The sequence below is a fragment of the Petaurus breviceps genome, unplaced genomic scaffold, assembly GCF_028583685.1.
Source record: "Petaurus breviceps papuanus isolate PSGF00001 unplaced genomic scaffold, PetGlider_PUasm1.0 178, whole genome shotgun sequence".
Taxonomy (NCBI): domain Eukaryota; kingdom Metazoa; phylum Chordata; class Mammalia; order Diprotodontia; family Petauridae; genus Petaurus; species Petaurus breviceps.
This window is the reverse complement of record NW_027185777.1, coordinates 6,263,182-6,279,963: the sequence shown is the minus strand read 5'-3', so window position 1 is coordinate 6,279,963 and position 16,782 is coordinate 6,263,182. Positions and strand designations below refer to the sequence as shown.

The 16,782-nt window shown below is 39.6% G+C and overlaps 1 protein-coding gene across 1 annotated transcript in view; it reads right to left on the bottom strand.

Annotated features, from left to right (window-relative positions):
- Window positions 1-16,014, bottom strand: part of LOC138159900 (phosphatidylcholine translocator ABCB4) — a 110,949-nt gene extending 94,935 nt beyond the window's left edge. Inside the window, exons 1-2 of the mRNA XM_069086232.1 lie at window positions 15,809-16,014; window positions 15,417-15,506 (exon numbers count right to left, since the gene is read on the bottom strand). Coding sequence (XP_068942333.1) covers window positions 15,417-15,496 — 80 coding nt within the window. The 5' untranslated portion in view covers window positions 15,497-15,506; window positions 15,809-16,014. The remainder of the gene's footprint in view (window positions 1-15,416; window positions 15,507-15,808) is intronic.
- Window positions 16,015-16,782: the final 768 nt, after the last annotated feature.

The window sequence follows — 16,782 nt, the reverse complement described above, 5'->3', positions numbered from 1 at the left end:
TTTACAATATTGTCATTCTTGTTATATAAATTGTTCTGGTTCTGCTAATTTCAGTCTGTGTCAGTTCAAATAAGTCTTCCCAGATTTCTCTGAAACTATCTCGTTCACCATTTCTTACAAGACAGTAGCATTCTATTACATTCATATGCCATATTTTTTTTCAGCCATTCATTGACTGATGGCTATCCCTTTAGTACTCTGCCATGGCAAAAAGAACTACTATAAATATTTTTGTGCTTATGGGACCCTTTCATTTTTATTTCTTTTTGGTGAACCTAGCAGTACATTGCTAGATCAAAGGGTTGCTGTTCATCTTTCATTTTCAAAGAGGACCAATGACATCACGGGGTGATATCTTGACTTGCATGTGAATTGGATTTAAATGAGTCAGAGTTGCACAAAGTCACAGGCCTCACTCTCCCAGAGTTATCAAAGCCTTGAAGATTGGCAATAGCCCATGATGCAGCGGATGACCTTGGCGTATTCAGTGTCTAAACACTCCACAACACCTGCTTTAGCTGTCCTCATGGCTGTTGGCAGAAATTGTTCTCATCTGCCCACTCCACTGGGGGAGGTTGGGGATGTCTAGGTCAAAGAGTATGTACGCATAGGTTAGTGACTTTGGGGCCATAGTTCCAAATTGATTTGCAGGATATACCAGCCCTCTCTATCCACTACATTACCTCTCTCTGTCACTATCTACATATATAAGTAATAGCTATGAAAAATGAAAATTTTCCTTAGTTATTGTATTTCCAGGTTAAATGATTAGACTACTGGGTAGCCAACTGATACCCAAATGTACAAACATCTATAGGTGATTTTCCTCCTCTACATACAAGATTTAGAAAATCTAAACTTTTTTTGTTCAGTTCTCTTATTTCATTGGCATAGGAAACTCCCAAGTGATCTCCTTCTATTAATATGGATTAATGTCTTTTTTGCAACTTACTGGTTTCAATGTCAGAGACATTGAAGACATTTGGTGACTTGGCCAGGGTGAAAGACAGATCTCTTTGCATTATACCATACTGCCCCCAAATCCCAGTGAAAATAATTTTAGAACTATATAGAGGAAACTATAATGATCAACAGTTTTACAATTTGTGATTTTCAGTATGAGTTGTACCATAATAAATACACGCAGAGAGTGCTGGAGGTAGCCAGGGTCTTAGCCCCACAGAGCATGGGTACTCAACTTTCTAACATTAACATCTTAATACTGGATTCCTAATTGACTGTTCTTCACCCAGTCCAGATCCAGCATAGCAGACACTGATTTTACTTTATGCTGATATCTGAATGGGAAAGTCCCACTGTGCTATTATACTGTTTTAGTAATTCCAAAACTGAGGGTACCCAGATGGCTCCGTGGATAGAGTGTCAGGTCTAGAGTTAGGAAGACTCATCTTCCTGAGTTCAAATCTGGCCTCAGACACTTACTATCTGTGTGACATTGGGCAAGTCACTTAACCCTGTTTGCCTCAGTTTCCTCATCTGTAAAATAAGAAGGAAATGGCAAACCACTCCAGTATCTTTTCCAAAACACCCCAAATGGGGTTATGAAGAGTCAGACACAAGTAAAAGAACTAAAGAAGAAAACTCCAAAAGTAGTGGCATCCCTTCTAATAAAAGCTAGCATTTTCTTGATATTTGAAGAACACAGTATCATCAAAATAAATTTCAGATTTAAAATAATTGGAAAATACCTAATATTTTTAAAACTCTTTTTTAATCCACCATACAGTTAAAGAGCCAATCTGTATTTGGGGAGAGATTATAGTATGCATACAGGCAAGTTGAGGAAGGGGAAAGTACTAACAGGTGAAGGGTTAGGGAAAGTCTCTCCCAGGAGGTAGGTCCTTGAACTGACCCAAGATAAATTAGCAATGAATGGCAGGATATGCTTTAGATGCCAAATAAGCCTTATAGGCAATAAACACAATGTTGGCAAAAATAGACAGAGCAACTTTAAGTGAGGGAAGTTTTATGGAGTCAGCTGTTAAAAACAAAACAAAACTGTTAGTTTTGAAAAAGTATAATATTTCCCAGAAAACCTTTTCTTTTAGTTAATATTACCAGGCTATTAAGTTGACCAATAGTTTCTCTCTTGATTTCTTATAAACTACAACTGATAAATGTGCTAAGGTAGAAGAACACTGGCCAGAGACTTGCTGCCTCTACTCGTCTTCAGATCAGGTTTCCCGAAATTCCTGGAAAGAAAAGAGCTCTGTGGTTCAATTGGCTCTGAATTTTCTAGTTCATCTACCAGTGCAATGCTGCAGCTCTGGCAATAAAGATCAGAACAGTAACTAGACAGTAGTGGATTTGGAGTCAAACACTTGGACTCCCTTCCCACTTCTGTTACTTAGTACCATGCTACTTTGGCCAAGATATTTAACGTTTATGTGCCTTAGGTTTTTCATCTGTCAAAAATAAATGGGGTTGATTCTGGACAGCAATTTGGAACTATGTCCAAAGGGCTATAAAACTGTGTATATACCCTTTAACCCAGCAACACCACTACTGGGTCTGTATCCCAAAGACATAAAAACAAAAAGGGAAAAAAGCCTTCATATACAAAAATATTCATAACAGCTCTTTTTGTGGTGACAAAGAATTGGAAATTGAGGGGATGCCCATCAATTGGAGAATAGAAGAAAAAGTTGTGACATATAATTGTGATGGAATACTATTGTGCCATAAGAAATGAGGTGCAGGATGGTTTCAGAAAAACCTGGGAAGACTTATATGAACTGATACAAACTGATGCAAAGTGAAGTGAGCAGAACCAGGAGGACATTGTACATAGTAATAGAAATATTGTATGGTGATCAACTGTAAATGACTTAGCTATTCTCAGTAATACAACGATGATAGACAATTCTGAAGGACATGATGAAAAATGTTCTCCGCCTCAAGAAAAAGAACTAATGGAGTCTGAATACAGATCAAAGCATACTTTTTTACTTAATTTTTGTCTGTATTTTCTTTCATAACATGGTTAATATGGACATATGTTTTCTATGACTGCACATGTATAATCTATATTAAATTGCTTGCCTTCTCAAGGATGGGAGAGGAGAACAAGGAAGAAAGAGAATTTGGAACTCAAAATGTTTTCAAAATTAATGTTAGAAATTGTTTTTACATGTACTTAGAAAAATAGATAAAATATAAAAAATTAAAAGAATAAATTGGGTTGGACAAGATAATAATCTCTAAGGTACTGTCCAACTCCAAAGTAAAATTATAAACTGTTTTCCCAATTAACCAAATTCCTGACATCTAGCCAACCATTTTTTAAATTAAATACCACTGTAGTCATAGCATGGAAAACACAACCCAATAACCTTGTATTGAAGATTCTCCTCCTGGAGACTTTAGCTGGGGAGAATCCTGGAGGATATGATGCTCTCACATAATTGGAAGCCAATGCATACCTTATGCAATATGGTACCCCAGAGTCATTTCTTGGCAATGATTGAAGTGTCTATTCAGTCATATCCAAGACTTTTTATTGGGTGGTGGATTTTTTCTGGGGCTGTGGTCTCAATAAAAATCTCCTGACCCCTTTCACATTTTATCTGCTTACCACCACCTATGTCTAAGTAGGCAGAAGTTGCAGGTGCATAAAAAGATCTTTTTTTATTTTCAAGGTGAAGGAAGGAGAACTGGTCTAGGTTACAGACGATTTAGAAGCAAAACATCAGCTAAACTCAGTCTGACAGTGTAGTTTTTCTTACAGATAGAAACCATCACTCAGAGCTATCCTGTCTACCTTACTCAGGTTTCCCCCCTGCCCCAAAATAAAAAATCAAATAATCTGACAAAAGCATAAGTCACCTTCACCAGGTACTGCCTGTTTTTTATTGCTTTTAAAAATTTACTCTCTGTTTTCAGCTCTTTTTTCTTGTCTTTGAAGTATATTAATCATTTCTTGCTCACATCCAAGCAAGTGAGACCTGCCTAGTCTTAAGTCAGCTTTGCTGACCTTGGATAGAACCTTTCCTGCTTTTAAGTTCTCCTGCTTCCTGGACCTCTCAATAAAAAAAGGCTTTGGCCCAATATGGGCCCCAAATTGTGCTCTCTGTCCCCAAGTCAGATGCACCAGCCTGGTAAATCCCTTATTTTCTATTCTTAGGGTTTTCTCCAATTCCTGGCCTCAAGAATTCATCTTGTCTTTCTCCATTTTGCCCTTGTCCTTTTGTTGGTGATAGGGGCACTGTGCTCTCCTTGCCCACGTCCTACTGCCTTGCCCAGAACTGGCACTAATGGACATAGGTTGTGTGTGGGCTGAATTCTGTTGGACTTTCTGCTCAATCTCTCCCTTCCCTCCCTCTCCTAATCCAGAGTCTCTTGTTCTCTCTGTGAATTTTCATTGATTGTTGTCATTCCTGCCTGGAATGTTTTTGATGTCTGCTTGTGGGAACCCTTCAGAACCCACATCAGATAAACATGATCACTCCTTTGGTTCCTGATAGTACTTTGTCTGCATCTTGCTTTTGCCCTTCTTATATTATTCCTTAATTGTACATTAGCCCCAAACTGCTGACAGCCTCCCTTCCTCTACCCACATCCCCCCACTCCCTAATGGATAGTCAAGTCTTTGAATGCCAGATTGATGCTGCTTCTCATCTTTGTACCTCCACTGCCTAGATTACAGTCTTGAATACAGAAGACATACAAGGAAGATTAATTGAATTGAACACATTCTGATCCACCATGGTACTGAACTCTGTCTATGCTATGGGCTTCCTCTACACATCTTCTCCTTTATAGTTTCTGCCAGTTTAATCCTCTTCATCCTTTCCTTTTCCCAAGGCTTTTCTAAAGGAGGGATTCTATTTAATAGGAGGGTCTGATTATAAGAACACGTCAAAGGACTAAGTGAGATATAAATATAATGCATTTACACATATTAGAGATAATGGGATGAATATTTAGTAAAATTATTGTGAAGCAGCTATATGGCACAGTTGATAGAGCAGAGGACCCAGAGTTAGAAAGACCTGAGTTCAAATTCAGCCTTAGATACTTACTAGTCAGATGACCCTGAGCAAGTCACTTAAACCTGATTGCCTTAGTTTCCTCATCTATAAAATGAGCTAGAGAAGGAAATGGCAAACCACTCTAGTATCTTTGCCAAGAAAACCCCAAATAGGGTGACAAAAAGAGTCCTGCATTACTGAAATGACTGAACAACAAGAATTTTAATACCGTTTTTGTAATCAGTGGTACTACCACCAGAGTATTTGGCAAAGTTTGCCTATTGATAATCTACTATATGGTCTGTCCATAGTAAACTCTCAATGGCAGGCACGTTTAGCTTCCTCAGCTACCCGGTACAGGCTCCAAGGTTCCTTCTTTCCTTTCCAAATCAGTGTCCTTAGAAAACATCCATTGATTTTAATACTTTCTTACATGCAACACAATTAGAAAAGCAAAGGTGCTACAAATACATTATTTCGAAAAGAATTTTTTTAATCCAGTTACTTTGGATAGTTTTCCTCTATTGATGTCAAACTAGCTATTCTTTTAGCTTTATGTTTATACCTGATTTTGTTTATTTCAATATTTATCATTTTAACTAAGATACAAAAATCAGCAGTCGCACAGGTGAATACCAGCTGAAATACTGTCCTTGGCTGGCAGCCACTGCTTTCCCTATGCCTTCTGGAACAATACACTATTAATTATAATTTCCATACATCTGTCTCAATCGGTTTGCTCATGCCTAGCAGAATTCATCATATGTAAATATTAATGCATTCTTTAGTAGATTCATGACCTCATTGGTATGGCTACACATTGCCCTGCTGTAGATAGCAGCATCTCTGGGTCTTCTCATCCTTCATGTCACAGGACTATAGAGTTCCAGCTAAAGGAACTTTGGAGACGATCTAACCCCAACCCCTGACTTTTCACATGAGGAAACTGAGGCCCTGACAGGTGACTTATACAAGGTCACACAGGTCTTTCCACAAATCCTCCAGAAGATTTTTCCAACATATTGGAAACTTTCATCTAGTTTTCTTTTTTTAAATATAGCCTGGTTTTCTTTTGAAAAGCATATATTAAATTTAATATGGTACTACCCATACTATCCTGCTTGTCTGTGCCCCTTCTGAGCTTCCTCCTATGTATTTTTGTGCTTCCTTGTTTTTGGTTTCTTCTTTTTAATCTAGTCCTTTTTTTGTGTTAGCACTATATATTAAATTAGCATATAATCCCGAACTTAGTTAAGACAAATGCTAACCCCAATCATCATACAATTTAAAGGTCATAGGAACACAGATTTAGAGGTCATCCAATTCAACCCCCTCATTTTACAGAGGAGGAAACTGAGATTAAATGACTTGCCTAGGGTCACACAGATAGTAAATGTCTGAGGTATGATTTGAACTCAGATCTTCCATACTCCACACCCTGCATCCTATGCATCACAGTTGCTATCTCTCCTTAAAGATGAGGATTTTCCCTAAACAGACAGCACACACTGGTTGCTGTCTGTTTACAGATATTTATTCAACTGATCCAAATTATCCACATATGTCTTAAGGCTTCATTAATTGTCCATCTGTGGGAACAGTTCTATTAAGATTTTTAGGTTGGAAAAAATCCATTCATCTGATGAAACAAAGGTAAAATATAAGAGCTGGAGGTTCATTGTCAAATGTTAAATTGTTAGTATGAGATTGTGGTCCCAACATTTTGAAGTTTCTTTATTATCAACATGGGGAAGTTATATGGTAACACATTCTATAATCTATGCTATAATGTTATTATTGATGACCAAGCTTCAACTAGCTAGTCAATTATCTTTTTGTATCTGGCACAAACCTCTGCCTTTACAGATGAGGAAACTGAGGCCCTGAGAGGGGACTTATTCAAGGTTACACAGGTCTTTCCATAAATCTTCCCTAGAGGATTTCCCCAAAATATTGGAAACTTTCATCTAGTTTTCCTTTTTAAAGTATAGTTTGGTAACTATTTTGACATCAGAAGACAGGTGGCTTCCCAATCTGCATATGGGATTCAGGAAATTGCAAATCATTTTATCTAGCAAACAAAAATCTGCACAATAACCTATTAAGGAAGCAGTAGAAAATAATGGATACCCTGCACTTTCTTAAAAGGGGAATAATTGAATTTACATGTATTTTCAAGAATAAAGTCATAACTGGACTGCAAATTTAATAAAATTCAGTATTTTGAAAAGTCTTTTGCATCTTTTTTATGCTAGAAGACAAAACAATGACTGTTTTCTAGTTCCACTCCAGCTTTTAATAATTTGATAATAATTAAAAAAATAATTAATGCAGGGCAGCTAGGTGGCACAATGGATAGAGTGCTGGGTCTGGAATCAGGAAACCCTGAGTTTAAATCTGAACTCAGACACCAGCTGTGTGACCCTAGGCAAGTCACTTAATCCTATAACTTCAGTTTCCTCTTCTGTCAATGTACTGGAGAAAGAAATGAAGACCATGCTAATATCTTTGTTAAAAACAAACAAACAAACCCAAGTGGGATAACAAAAGTTAGACATGATTGAAGTGACTAAACAGCAACAACAAAAATCATATAAAATGGAAGAGTGATTTATATCGATTTGAGCTTGCTGTACTAAAAAAGCGATCAAAATTGCATTCCAGACTCATTCTTCACCAGAAGATTCTACTCGGCCTTCTTCTCGATTCTTGCCTTTTCCAGAAAAGTTGTTACCAAGGATCTTATTAAAGGATGAGCCCAGACTTTTTCTCTCTGTGGTTTCCTTCCCTCTCATTCCCACTCTCAAATTTTTAGGAGGAAGAGATGGAGGAGAAGGAGGAAGAAAGAAGAAAAGGAGGAGAAAAGAAAGTGAAGGGGAATGGGAATGCAGGGGCCACCTGAGGTATAAGACATGAAGTACTGATTTCCCTTGTTCTCTAGCATAATGCCTCCAGATCTAAAGAAAGTATTCATTTTAGAGACCAAGCGCATCCACTATTGCATGTGTGGGAGACATCCTTTCTTATGCTGCTAAAGACTTTCTTTTTTTGGAGAGGGAGGTCAGGGCAATTGGGGTTAAGTGACTTGCCCAAGGTTACATGGCTAGTAAGTATGTCAAGTGCTGAATCTGGATTTGAACTCAGGTCCTCCTGACTCCAGGGCCGGTGCTCTATTCACTGCACCACCTAGCCGACCCCCGCTAAGGACTCTTTCTTGCCCCTATACTACATGTACATCTCCTGCTCCTCATTAAAGAAGGGAGCTACAGAACAAGGCAGAAGGAATACCTCTTGCCAAAGCAGCTCTCGAGACTTGGAGAGAATGCAGTGCCCCATCCCTGATATTCTTCACAAGAAGAGTAGTCTAAGATTGTCTGACAACTTGCCCAACACCAGATCCACCGATCTCAATGGAAATGTCCCACCTGTGCCTCAAAAGCTCAGCAGCAGCCATGAACATCAGTTGAAAATTCCACCATCTCCCATTCCTGGGGTATCTTTCCACTTTGTGATAACAGAGACCCTAACTAGTGACTCACTTCCTTTCCTGAGCTGGACCCCAACCATGACCAAAAAGACACTTCTTTGCTCTCTGGTCTCCTCATATCAGCTCCAATCAGGTTCCCCAGGATGGGCCCCATTTTTGGAGTACACTCTCCATTGACTCTCAACATTAAGATTCACTCTGCATAGAGCATTGCATCACCAGGTTTATTGGACAGACAAGGTGCATAGAGTTCATAGGTACCTGAACAATACATAACATTCTATACCTCCTATCAGCTCAGCTAGATGATTCAGGGGATAGAGGGCTGGACCTGGAGTCAGGAGGACCTGAGTTCAAATCCAGACTCAAACACTTACTAGCTATGTGACCCTGGTTAATCATTCAAAAATCTGTTTGCCTCAGGGTCCTCCATTGTAAAATGGCGACCCTGGAGAAGGAAATGGCAAACCACTTTGATAGCCTTGTGAAGAAAACCCCCAAATGGAGCTACGAAGAGTCAGACATAACTAAACAATTTAACAACAAAAACCTCCTACTACCAAGATAATTTAATTGAGGAAAAAAGAATACAATGCAGAAAAACAAAATAAAACATGTTAGTGTGTGATTCGTCCCTAAGACTGAGGAAAGGAATCGTCATTTAATTTTTAAAATACTACTATGGAAATTGGGTTTTTAGGTCCATATCATACACTTTTTTTTTGAACCCGTGATTTCACTAGTATAGGCCAAAGGTGTCAAACATTAGTCCTACAGGCCACATGTGGCCCAACATACTTTAGAAGGTGGCCTAAACCAAATAAAAATGTAACTCCTATCTGATTTTAGTGTCTTGATGTCTTAATATATATATATATATATATATGTATGTATATTGAAGGGACTGTGCACATGTATATGTGCACATAACTTTAAGTATTCTACGTGTATATATATATATATATATACAATATACACATTTCTCTCTCTCTCTCTGTATAAACATGTGGTTTTCTAAGTCAATATGTGAGCTGCAGAGATCCTTATGTATGGTTTAGTGGTTACTCTTTCTATTTGAAGTTTGAAAGCTACAGGTATAGGGAACTCCCCTTACTAACACAGAAGAGCATGTGCTTTACAATTTATAGTCTTAGAGAGTTGGCTGGGAACTGGCAGCCAACTCTGGAGGTTAAAGCGACCTGTGCTATGTCCCACAGCTGGCACATATCAGAGGCAGGGCTAGAAATCAGGTCATCCTAATTCCAAAGCAGGCCCTCCAGCAACCATGCCAAGCTGCCTCTCATCATGTACCACACTCTGCAATAAAACTTACCGGACCAAATATCTAAATATTTTAAAAATTATTCAAAATAGAGGAAAAGTAATATTTGTTTCAACTATGGGAAGGAAGTACATTTTTATTAAACAAAGAGAAGATATCTTTGTAGGTTAAACTGATGGGCTTGGTTACTTTTATAAAAAGGAGTTTGTGAAAAAATCTCTAACAATTTTTAATTGATACAAATTTTCAATAAGTCTATCAAAATAAAAGTCTGATACATAGAATGTATAAAGAACTGATGTTTATCTGTAAGAATAAAACACTTTCCCCAGGAGAAATAGTTAAAACATATAAAAAACCATTTTTGAAGTAGGAAATACAAATTGCTAATAGCTACCTGAAAAGATGCCCAGATTTCTTACTAGAGAAATCAAGGTAACCTTAATATAGGCTCTTATACTCACGAAGTTCTCAAAAATAGTAAAAAAAAATCAAATTCTCTGTGGAGAAACAAGTACTCTATTATAGCACCTAGTGCCACACTGTAGTTACTTAACCAATATTTATTACAATGGTGAATTACATTGTTGGTGTTATTGTAGACTGCTGTGACTTTTTTGAAGATCAACATGAAAATATACAATAGAAGTCATGGAGCCATCAATTCCATTGCTGTGACTTTTTTAGTATCTAGTATAGGATCTAGCATGCAGTAGGTGCATAAAAGATGCTTGCTAATTGTTTGATTTAGCCTATAGATTGTGGAAAAAGTCCTACCAATATAAAAATATCAATAGCCACTTTCTTCATAATAGGAAAAATCAGAAACAATTTATATTCTCAATGACTGGAGAATGGTTAAATAAATTATGGTATATTAATTTATGGGAAATTATAAATATTTATGCCATCTTATACAAGGAAATATGGAAAGACTTTTATGAAGTAATTTAAAGAAAGGCAAGCAGAATCAGAATAGCATACACTTTGACTACAATTATGTATTTTTAATATAAAGGGGAAAAAATCTAAAATAACAGGATGGACAGTGGACAGAGGACAAACAAGCACTTTTTATTAATTTGGTTGGTTCCCTTTTATGGAACTGTGCAGTATAATATGGCTAAGGTTTTAAGTATTCTCTTATAATGCTGTTTTGTGTGTTTATATTTTATCATTGTTAGTGTACAATAATTTTTTTCATTATAGCCCTACTGCAGAATTCTGTTAAAACAACTCTGCTCACCTCTCCACTTAAATAATTACTTTTTATATATATTTATAATTATAGAGAAACATATCTAAACTTTAATATGGCCTTCTTGGGGGGGGAGTTAGGGGAGAGGGGAAAAAAGAACAAAGTAAAAAAGTGCACAGCAGAGAACAAAAGAAAACTCACAAGGCAGCAAAGAAAAGATGGACAATTTTCAACACAAGGAGTATTATTTATCATATGGCTTTTTTGAAGTGAAAATTTGTTACAAATTTTGAATCATCTCTTGTTCTGCTATACACATGACATGCTTTTTTTTTCTTTCCCATTTTGTATTTAAGTTTATGATATATTTTTGTTTCTTTTCTCTATTCTCTATTTGTGTTCTGGAGTTTGAATCTAAAAATAAAATTTTAGGGAAAAAAAGAATTAATTTTTACATGAATGGCAGATTTTATTCCCAGTTTTTCCTGGCCCTCATGTACTAATCCCTGCAGTTAATGGCTACCTATGGGAACTGGAGGTTACTGAGATTTACCCACAACACAATCTACAAGCAGCCAGAGAAGTTCAAATTTGAAGTCAGCGAAGTACTCATTAGCTCCTAGAGTTGGGGGAACAGGTCTCCCTATCCTCAAGTAACCTCCAAAACCAAAAGACCATCCCTGAAACTGATTTGTGGGGTTGAATCCCTTTCCCCACCACTCAAGAGACAAGCCTTGTGATCTTGTTAGGAGTATCTCTCTTGCTGCTCATTCACTTAGTATCCCTTTGGCCACAAACACCAAATCCTTGCCCACTCCTAATAATCAGCTAAGAGAACTGAATAGCCCAAGAGATCTTACAACTGTGGCAGTTACAGGTTGGTGCCCAGTAATCTAGCAGACTTGCATGGCTACAGGTCTAAGAAGAGGGAATGGAAGCCAGCCTTCAACAGCATGCTCTGGACTTGGTAGTGGCTTTCCATCAATGCTACCTCACCAAGGCACAGTCTCTAATTCCAGAAAGGCATTCCAGTGGGATGAACTGTGTCCAGTCTCATAACAGTGCTTATGCAATGGATCACAGGCCCAGACAAACTTAGTGTGATAGGATAGAGTGGAATCAATCATGGGATGTGATGAGAACACAGCCATCATAAAAGAAGACCATCTTGGATGAGAGAGTTTTGTCATTGATACTTTACAAGCAAAGGTTCTTAATCTGAGGTCTTTGGACTTATTTCAAAAAATATTTTGATGGTTATATTTCAGCACAATTGGTTTCCTTTGTAACCCTATACATTTTATTTTTTTAAAGCAACTGGGGTTAAGTAACTTGCTCAAGGTTACACCGACAGGTGTTTCTGGGTGGGTGCTAAGTATCAGAGCCCGGATTCGATCCCAGGTCATCCCGACACTGGGGCCAGTGCTCTTACTCGCTGTGCTACCCGGACACCCCTATACATTTTATTTCAAGCAGAACAAAACCATTCTTCCAGATACCCAGAGGCTTCACCAGACTGCCAGAGGTATCCATGACAATAAATGTTAAGTATCTGCTCTTCACAGTTGCAATTTATACTCAGCCTTTATATATACTTCCCTCCTTGAGGGAAATGTGAAACCTTAAGCTCAGCAAGAGAAAGAGCTTTTCTCTGTCCTGCATCCTTATTACATAGCACCATTATTCATGAACTACATAGCACCATTATTCATGAACAGAACCATGGTGGGAACTCATAAAATGTTCAACCAATTCAATCTATGAATTCTGCATCGCTGAAAATGTTCCATAGTCACTGACTCGTGATTAGTCCCTCTGTTGCACCATCTGTTATTTTTCTTTACCTCCAAATTAACACTGTTGATTTTAACAATGAATATGATATGAGAATCTTGAGGAATTCCTGGTTCAGGAACTTCTTCCACCAATGCAAATTCCATCTAGTCTTCACTTTTGTGGATAAGAGCTAGGGAGTAGTCTTAAGTACAATGTGTTTGTGACTTACCCAAGGTCAGAAAACTTGTGAGAAGTAGGTTTTAAAGCCAATTCTTTCTGACTCCCATCCCAGCCCTTTAGGTACTAGGGCCACTGCTGCCTCTCACTTTATATGTTTTTTAGAGGATGATACTTCTGATTTCAATGATGTACATAAGTTCTTCTACCAATGCAGACCAGTATCAGTTCAAAAACACATACTTTTAGAACATAAGTTCTTAACCTTGGGCCAACAGACCCCTTGGGTGGATTTTAGGAGGTTTGTGAACTTTGATGGGAATTTTCCTAACCTTTAATCAAAAGTTAGCATTTTCTTCATTTCTTAAAAACATTATTCTGGGAAGGGGTCCACAGTCTTCTCCAGACTGCCCAAGAGGTCCATAACACAGAAAAAGTTAAGACCCCGCCCCCCCCTTAGAGAGTTATCTGGGGGAAATGGGAGATTAAATGATTTGCCCAGGATCAAAGGGCCAGTATGGGTCCAAGCTTAAAGCAGGATTTATCAAATCAGAGATTAGAAATGATCTTTATCCATTATGCCGCACTGCCTTTGAACTTTATAAGTTTCTACAATTACAATTTTACACTATAAAAGTAAAATAAAAACAGAAAGATTTTATATAGTACTTACTATTTGTCAGACCCTTCACAAAAATTACCATTTGATCCTCACAACAACCCTGTGAAGTAGGTAATTTTATTATCCCCATTTTACAGTTGAGGAAACTGAGGCAAATAGTGGTTAAGTGACTTGTTTAAAGATACACAGTTTGTAAATGTCAGAGGCCAGATCCCGGGGCCCAACATTTTATCTACTGTACCACCTAACTGAACAAACCATCTGTTTAGCTTTTTCCTTAATACTATCCAGGAAAATTCCACTGGAGTCGTACTTTAAACTATCATCACTGTGGAGAGAAAGTCACCCTGAATTGTCAAATGCTATGTCAGGGGAGTACATGGTCCAGTAGATTCTACAAAACATAAGGAAGACCCAGAAATACTAATGTATTGTCTGGCTATCATCTGAAAATAAGCTCGGATAAATTTCAAAAGATTTGTGTCCAGATTAGCTGAAGGATGAAGAATTATTTCACCAAAGCAACAATTAAATTAAAAGGGATGTCCATCTCTGTCGGTAGAAGGAGTACCCAAAGACACAAAATACCTGACTCTAGAAATACTGAAATAAATAGCCAGTAAAATGAAATTTTCTATGAATTTTTGCCACAGATACTGAGGAGGAAAAAAAATTGCAGTTCTTCCTATAGAATGAGACAGGGTGATATAATGATAAGAGCAGTGGAGTTAAAGAAACTTTTCTCACTGATTCCAGAGAATCTGTTACCTTTGGAAAAGACTGGGCCTTAGTTTCTTCATATGAAATAGGGGAGGGTTAGATTAGGTAATCTCTAATGTCTCTTCCGGCCCTAAAATCCTATGAGCCTAAAAAATGATAGTAAAATTATCAGCCAGTATTCACACCAGTATTCACACACATTTTCAGTTAACTAATCAGTCCTAGACAGCTTGAAGGACTAACCAGAGAAACTCATGTCTTCCTGGGTTGATCATTTGACAAAGTAGTTCAATTAGTTCTGGGTGGCCTGGCATGAACTCAGACTCTGTAAGCAACAGTTTCATCAGCTACCTGGGTCTAAATGAAAAGGGGTTTCCTTCTACCTACTACGTCATGTAAGAGACATTTCCAGGTTTCTGAACTTTACTTACAAGCCATTGTCAGAGCACCAAAGATACTTGCTCCCATCAGAAATCAAAATGATACTTTTCCCAAAGTTTAAGTCCATGGTGCCTCATGTACTAGCCAAACAGAGCACAGGGTTTTTCACCCTCTTACTTCAAGCACGACTGAATTGGAACCAAACAGTAACTACTCAGGGAGAAAGACTGCTGCGGAAAGGTCCCTTTCCAACGGGGGAAAGGACGATGGGGGAGGGAATATAACCATTTGCAGGGCTGACCTTCTTTCCTCTTCTTTCTTTAAAAATAAATAAATAAATAAAGAGCCCAAAAGATAAAAAACAGGAGAAAAAAACCCCACAAGACTTAGACACGGGTTCTTTGCAAGTGCATGCATATTACTACGGAACTCTGGGTTCCCAATTGTAATCTATGCACAAATATTTGTCTGAGGCTTTCCTGGCATGAATAGAGACAAGAAGGGCAGCCTTTTCTTCTCCAATCCTCCTCCGGAAGGAGACTGGCAGATGCTGCTGCTTGGATGCTGGGAGCTTCCCAAACAAAACCAAACAACAACAACAAAAACTTTTGCTCCAAGGTCAAAATGTCCAGACTAGCCTCCCCAAAGGCTCTAAAGGGGGACGCTTTATTTTATAAATTCCAAATGAAAGAAGGACAGCAAGAGATTCTTCTGAATTTGTTTTCCTGGGCCAAGTCAGACACTATGCACCGGTAACTAAATGGAATGACGGGTGTACGGACCTGGTGGTGGCAAGTTCAAAGTCACCCTCGGCTCCCGAGGAGCTGCCGGCAGTCCCGTTCCTTCCCTCCTCGCGGTCCATCTCAGCCTGCCTAGTGGAAAAAAAAAGCACGGGACTGAAGAGCACATGCACTTGTCCCCTTCCACCCAGGACGTGTTCCCTCCCCATCCCCCACGCCCATCATCCTCTTCCTATCCCATCCTCCCTCACCTCCCTGGATGCCATGGGGGCACATCTGGTGCAAGGGTCCCCAGCTGCTCGGGCAGTGCCCCCCTGGAGGGTCGTTTTCTCTCGCCCCCCCCCCCCCCGGACGCCTGTAATGCCCAGCCGGAGTCCGGAGGCCCGGAATCCCCGGACCGGGGCTGCCGGTGTGCGCCTGGGCCCCCAGCTCACCTTCAAGTTCTCCGTCCCGCTCTGAGAACACACAGCTCCCTGGGACACAGCCGAGGCCCAGAGCACTGGACTTTGCTCGCCGCGGCCTCGCCGCCTCCTCCTCCCAGTCCCACGCAGCCTGACCTCTCGGGGCGCTGCAGGTCAACGCCTCCCCGGGGCCGCCCGGGGCTGGGGGGCTATCGGGGCCCGTAGGAGGAGGACGGACAAGCCCTGCGCGCAGAGCTGCTGGGGTGGGGGGCACCCTCAGCCTGCCGCCCCCACTACAGTCCCCGCGACCCCCACCCCCACTCCAGGCCTCTAGGGCATTGGTGAGCGGCAGTCGCCTCCTTCCTGCGGCTCGGCCCGGCCCGGCCCGGCCCGGCCAAATACTGATGGGGCGGGGGCAGCCGTGGATGCTGCCGTGGTGATACCGAGCCAAGCCCTGCCAAGCCCAGGAGCTGGGTTGTTTCCCTTGGCGATTCTAGGCTTGCTTAGACTCTCTAAGTACCCCGCAGTTTACTTTATCAATTGTACAATTTGCACACACACGCACACACACACACACACACACACACAGATACACACACCCTTGGCTGTTGCAGGGGCACAGACTGTTTCTTTCCCTTTTATGCCCATATGGGCCACTTTTGGATCACAGGGATGAAAAGAATCCACTGGAGACCACGGAACCAGCCCTCATCTCCCACTTCAAACTACCCCTCCTCAAGACTGAAATGATTCCTGTCAAGTGGCTATTTATCCATTCCTTAGAATTCCAGAGATGGAGAACCAATCTATGTGAGTCATGAGTCTTCAAAATAAAAAGTTTTCCTTGTGTTTAGTCTTTCTTTTGCCAAAAATTCTGCACCTTTCCTTTAGTTTTAAAACTAGAAAGGATGTTTGAGGTCATCTTGTCAGAGACTTTCCTCTGCAAGTTTAAATGTCTTTTGTTTTTACACAGTCATTCCCCCTGGTTCTTTTGACCTTCCTCTGCA